This window comes from Helianthus annuus, chromosome 5 (genome assembly GCF_002127325.2).
Source record: "Helianthus annuus cultivar XRQ/B chromosome 5, HanXRQr2.0-SUNRISE, whole genome shotgun sequence".
Lineage (NCBI taxonomy): Eukaryota > Viridiplantae > Streptophyta > Magnoliopsida > Asterales > Asteraceae > Helianthus > Helianthus annuus.
In genome coordinates, this window is record NC_035437.2 from 176,077,887 (window position 1) to 176,084,676 (window position 6,790).

Genomic DNA, 6,790 nt, shown 5'->3' on the forward strand with positions numbered 1-6,790 from the left:
AAAAAAGAGATGAGAAAATCATATATTTAAATATAGTTTGGGTAGTTGGAGATGGAGATAGTTGGAAGCCTGTAGTTGAAATGATGGATCTAATATAAAGATATGAACCAACCATTTGTGGGTCCCATTATAAATATATCCTTTTGTCATTACCCACGTCCATATACTTCCTACTTTTTTTACTTTTCATTACTTTTTTTAACAATGGGGCCTACCCCCCCCCCCCCCCAGGAAAAAGTTTACCACATATCTACTTGAATAAACCAAAAACAGAAAAAAAAATAATAATACATCCCAACAAAGAACTAACAACACACAAACTAGATAGTTTTTTTTTTCCATTAGATATTACACCACAAAAAAATTACAAAAACATTAGACACATAAATTACTCCTTAGATAATGTTGATAACCTGATACTACACCTAATTTCTAATTAACCTAAAAACATACATACATCTTAAAAAACAACATAATTAATAAAACACAACAACAACACCTAATTTCTACTTGAGCTTGTTCATGTGAACCATTTTTTGCACTTGCATGGGTTTGCTGGCACAGGGAAAACTGATATGTTTATTGGGAAATATGAATCCCACTCAATTTCACTCATCCACGAGACATCATCAACCCAATCGCTGGTTGTGGGATCTTCAACATCTCTTTTTGTTGGGTATATTGTAGGCTCACCCTTGGGCACTACTCTTGGCTCCATCTTGAATGTAGCGTTAACAGTAGGCTCGTTTTTCGGTATTGCTCGCGCCCTAGGCTTCACATCGGGTTCAACCTTTGGGGTCGAAAAACTACTTCTCTTCCCGCGGGGGTGCCCATCACTGGTAAAAATCTTCCTAAGCATACGTATGGGCATAGCGGGTAGAGGGGTTGTTTCAGGAATATCGCCAACGCCGACTGGAGTCAATGCATACTTTCGAAGTCTCTTCCCAACATTAATGAACTCATTTTTTTCAGGCTTGAGATCGACCGCCTCAACATCCGGAACTTTGGAAACCAAGCATGGCCTCTTGTGCATTGTTATGCTTTGTGTGTGATAAGTAGGTAACAATGCTTTGGGGATATACACATTGGGGTATGCTGAAACTTATTTTTAATGAAAAAAATAAAACTTTGGGGGAGGATGGTGGTGATTAGATATGAAAGTAAATGACAAATTAAATGCATCACCAGGTAAAAAGGAAAAAGTAAACAAAAAGATACATCTTGTTGTATGTATTATGTAAAAATGTATCTACGGCTTGTGTTTTGTAAAAAAAACTACAAACAGAAAAAAACAAACAAACTACTATATGTGCTTAGAATTTTTTTTTTGTTACTGGCTTTTGTAACGAAAAGGGTCATTTTCTAACTAATTATATACGTAAAATGGATGTAACGACCAAAATATGTAACATGGTATAAAAAAAACCAAAACATCCATAAGATTGAAAAATCTCAGATTCAAACACAGCAAAAAATCTACAAAAATACTCATGGTAAAAAAAATGTAACATAGTAAAAAAAAAAAACTAAAAAATCCATAGCATAAAAAGGTATCAGCTTCAACGAAACATCAACAAGTACATACTAACGAAAATATCATTAGCATACTAACAAGGATAATCCAACTAAGTACCACCCATTTCTTAATCTCAACAAACAATGCAACGTTTACTTCTAACACAAAACATTAGGGATATCATTTCATAATGCAACTGATCAGTTAAACCATAGTCATTAAACTGAAAACCATACGACATACCAAACCCACATACATCCTAACATGCAAACATATGCATGTGCATCGATTTTCAGATAATGTACACATGCAAACATGTGCATGTCCAAAAGGGGTCATCAAAGTTTACTTGCGCTCCACTAAAATGGAGACCAAAAAGCTGGCGTCATAAAAGTTTTCAAAACACGCACAGCACACACATCAACATAAAAATACCAAATCAAGTGGACTCCTGACTCGCAGAGCTTGAGTCCTCGTCCTCGTCCTCGTTACCCGATTTATTCTTGTTCTTCTTTTTCTTGCAATTTCTTGAATCATGCCCAGTCACGTACTTCATACAGGTTCGGCAAAGCCTGGGTGTTTTGGGAGGTTTGACAACAGAGTTGCTCGTTCCATCCTGAGGTGCTCTAGACAATCGTCGGCGTTTGCTGCGTCCTTTGTTCCTGATCCCGTCTGGATTGTTGAGAGTTACGTCCCCATCTAAAGAAACACCAAGCAATTCTTCAACAGCAGCATAGTTATCATTGTTGGCTTCGTCATCAACTGGTCCTCCATTTAGTAACTTGCATTTCCGTTCCTTTATCTGCTCAGCGAAAGAGGAAAGTCCTCCAACATCACTTCTTAATGCGTCCACACATTCAGTTACGAACTCAAGAATCTGACTTCTCGCAGCAGCTTGTGGACGAGTGTCAACGCCATATCGACTCTCAATAGAAAATAAACTTTTAGGAAGCACGTCCCTAGACCAACGCTTAACAACAAACTGGGCCGGGATTCTTTCAATATTGTTTACCCGGTAAACACAAAAAATGTGCCTACACAGATATCCAATACGGATGAAGTTGTTGCATGAACAGGATACCGACTGATTACTCAACTCAAGTTTAACCTACAAAAACACCGAAACACATAATTAAGCTTCTATGAAAAAAAGCATAATGAATAGCTTAAAACAAAAAATGCAACTATAAGGATACAGCAAAGTTACCGTGAATGTGTTGGTTGCATTGTTACGTTTGTCCAATTGATTCACATAGTAAGCACAAACATCATCACAATCCTCCGTGTTTACAATGTAACAAAACAGCTTCCCCTTGTATATCTCTTTTCTTACTTCTGTGGAAATTGCATGTGTATACAACTCAAAAGCATGCTTCTCAATAGCTAGGTCAGTACTGTCCATGAATACACTAGATGAAGTTTTAAACTCTGCAACACGTTGCCTGTAACGCTGATTGTCTATCCTAGTTTCGTAACATAGCATGAACTGAACTAGTGTGTTAGCGCTAGAAGAGTTGACCTTGAAGCTTGAGTTAGAGCTTTCACATCTTGATGTAGTCTTCATCAGACAACACATTGGGATGTCACGGAAGTAGGCAGGTACCCATTGGTCCCTAATTGAGTACATGTCATTCAACCAGTCGTGATCTTGTAACCCATATTCCTCCATCAAAAGTTGCCAACGCGTCTCAAATGTAGATGGCTTCATGTGAATACTCCACACCAAACGATGCATCAATGCTCTTAGCTCAGAGTTTTGTAACAGGTCTCCAGCAATCTATACATATGAAAACACAAAAACTGTTAAAATAAATGAAACAAAAAAAAAAACTTCTCAAAATAGATTCATAAATTAATAAAACCTTGGTGGGAAGTTTCTTCATAATATGCCACATGCAAAGGCGGTGCCGAGAGTCTGTGAAAACCTCTGAAATGGCAGCTTTCATTGAAGGGTCCTGGTCCGTCAGAACTAACTTTGGTTGCTTCTTGTGTGCCTTCAGAAATGATTCAAGTAACCACTTGTAAGACTCAGTGGTTTCGTTGAATAACAAGCCAGCACCGAATATCACACATTGTTTATGATTATCAACGCCTGTGAAAGGAACAAAAATCATGTTGTACCTGTGCGACAAAGAAAAAAAAAACAAAAGTTAATAATATGTTAAAGGGAAAAAAAGTGCAACTATCCAAAACCTTACTTGTTAGTGTGATAAGTCGCATCAAAAGCTAACACATCCCCAAACACGTCGTAGTTTATCTTGGAAATTTCGTCTGCCCAAAAAATCGATCTCAATTGCCCTTTCTCAACAACAAACTCATAGTAAAAGTCTGGTAAGCTCTCAGATCTTTCTTTGAGACGATCTATAACAAGTTGCGCATCACGATCGCCAATATAAAGCCTAACCGACTGGCTCCAGTTCTTAAAATCAGTTGGCGTGCCACGTACATTGTGATGTCCACCCATCAGGGACACTAAAACTCTGTGAGAAACAATCGGACCAATTCTGTTCAAACTCATGTTATGGATAAACTGTTTGGATGCAAATGGTAGTTTCCTTGAAATCCTACTTAGGTCACGATTGAAACGCTCAACAAACGGATGATTATGGTGCTCATTGAACCCTACCACTGTGCACGTAGAGCTGCCCTCACAAAACTTAACCAGTATACTAGCCTTGCAATCTGTCACTGTGAAATTACTTTGCCTAATAGTCAAGCTTGAATGCTCCAAAGTATCAGTTTTACGCTTAATCTGTGGTTTTGAATATTTAGTACACCTTATGTACTGGTGAGTGACAACCCCCTTCCATCTCTTGGTTTGCCCCTTACGAATAGAAAACCCAGAATACACAGCATAGTCCTTGTACATACTGAACACATCCTTCCACGTTTCATAAACAGAACCAACAACAGGCTTTAAAACAATAGGAACATTAGGACACCACATTCTAGTCCCATTGGGTGTGTGGTGAACATAAAATTCCTCCTCCGCATGAACACCTAGAAAAAAGGTATTGTTTAATAAATTATAACACGTATAGGTTAAAAAACAAATTTACTTGTAACATGAAACCTAACAAACTGATACTGTAGTTTCCAAAAATACAACATTAACACGTTTTCCAAAAAATTCAAATAAAACGTGGAAGTACATTTTATTGATGACGCCAAAAAGTGTAGATGCTATTGCATTTTTTTATGTAACAAAAAGTAATCTCGAGTGCTTTCACGTTCCAAAAAATATAAAAAACACTGGTGGAAATGTTTGGGCGACCCTGTAGCTTATGAGCTCCATGAGATCACACGTTATTCAAATGAACGAAGAGTGTGGCTAGTTGTTAACGATTAAGTTTTCTCAACTTTTTTATGGAAAGATTGAGCAAATTTGGTAGTCAGTAAGATGTAGTGACCATATGTCATACTTTGTTAACGTATCCTTACTAAATTATTATTATGGTATGCGATAGTGTCATCTTTTCAATACATACTATCATATATAACCTAACCATAGTACCAAGTTCAAGTCCTTTGTTTCATAAAAAAAGTAATCTCGAGTGCTTTCACGTTCCAAAAAATATAAAAACTTAATACAAGTGTAACGACATGTTTTCTAAAAGCTTGTTTCATAAAAAAAATGGTTACACTTGTTTTTACCTTGAAAAAAATTACCACATTTTCAACCAAACTACCCAAAACATCATCTGTTTATAATAATAATAATAATAATAATAATAATAATAATAATAATAATAATAATAATAATAATAATAATAATAATAATAATAACAACAATAATAATAAAAAAAATAAGCAAGAAGAATCCAATGAACATAAAACAATGACCTGTGGATAGCAACTGCGTAAAAGTACAATCTTGAACACCATCTTCATCATCATTTGGTCCATTTTGATTCAGAAGTCAGGCTACACATAAAAAAACAAAAAAAAAAAAAATAAGCAAGAAGAATCCAATGAACATCTAAACAAAGAAATCCTTAATTTACACAACAGAAAAAAAAAATGAACCAAAATGAATCGAACGAAAATCTACACAAGCATTTAAAGCTGTACATTTAATGAAACAGAAAAAAAAATCACTCACGTGGAATCTCTGAAGAAATAGGTTCAGGATCTGGTGAAACTCTACCCTCACCCAAAGCATCTTCATCTTCATTAAATGCAAAATGAAGTGAAAGATTATGTGGGACAACATTTAAGGGTGAACCGGGATCATCATTGAGGTTGGGTAACTCCGTACCGCCGGCAACAGTTCGATGTTGTTGGCTGTTCGAATCAGCCATGTTAAATGCAAATACTCTTCAATGGTGAGTAAGGATTCTCTCTTTAACTCTTCTCTATGGTGTGAATAAATGAAGTGAAAAAGCTGATGAGATGGGCAATGAGATATTGGAAGGTTGTGAGAGTAAGAAGTGAGAGAAGAAGAAAGTCTAACAAGTACTACAAGCATTAATTAAAAAGGATGACAAGAAGGAAGGTTTGAAACTATGAGAAAGTCTGCGTGTGCAGACATCACCAACCCATCACTACATGTCAAAAATGTAACATAGAAAATTACTATCATGCCCTTGCTCCTTTCAAATAACAATTCAAACGTGGATCAATCCTAGCCACATGTTAGAGTTTTCAGGATTTAGTCAACTGGATTGAGTTTTCTCATTATAATTAGCCTATATATATATATATATATATATATATATATATATATATATAGGGAGCCGCTAAAATAGGAACCACCTCCAGTTGTAAGAACCGTGAGAACCACTTTCAACCAATAACATTGTGCCAACTAAAAGGGCTTTTAGGTCTTTTTACCCCAAATGTCAATTTCACACCCTCTCTCCTCCATTAATTTTGTCAGAATCCTTTATAACCCACTTTATTAAATCATATCTCTCATTTCTCTCTCTCTATTTAAATCCATCCTCTCTCATTTGTCTCTCACCATTCTTAGTCTGCAATCAGACCACCACTCACCGCCGCTGAAACCCACCCCTCGGCACCACCAACCATCGTTCACCACCACCCAAACTGTCACAAAACCCCCACCACACCTCCAGAACAACCACCGCCACCCAACCGTTCACCACCAACCACCGCCTAATCCTAGATCTGAGATAGATGAAGGTGGCGGTGGGATACCGGCGGCGGGGATGCCTTTGAAGGGTTTTTCCCTCTCTAGTAACATATGCTTCTCCATTTTTATGTGTTTGTAGGGGAAATCGGGATGGATGGAGTGTGGAGTGGTAGGATCAG

General features: G+C 36.9%; 1 protein-coding gene across 1 annotated transcript; it reads right to left on the reverse strand.

Annotated features, from left to right (window-relative positions):
• Positions 1-1,955: 1,955 nt before the first annotated feature.
• On the reverse strand, positions 1,956-5,817 carry LOC110944222 (protein FAR1-RELATED SEQUENCE 5-like). Its single transcript, XM_022185934.1, has 5 exons — positions 5,619-5,817; positions 3,715-4,516; positions 3,379-3,637; positions 2,724-3,293; positions 1,956-2,624 (listed from the first exon to the last, which is right to left on the reverse strand). The coding sequence occupies exons 1-5, from the start codon at positions 5,815-5,817 to the stop codon at positions 1,956-1,958; spliced, it is 2,499 nt and encodes an 832-aa protein (XP_022041626.1).
• Positions 5,818-6,790: the final 973 nt, after the last annotated feature.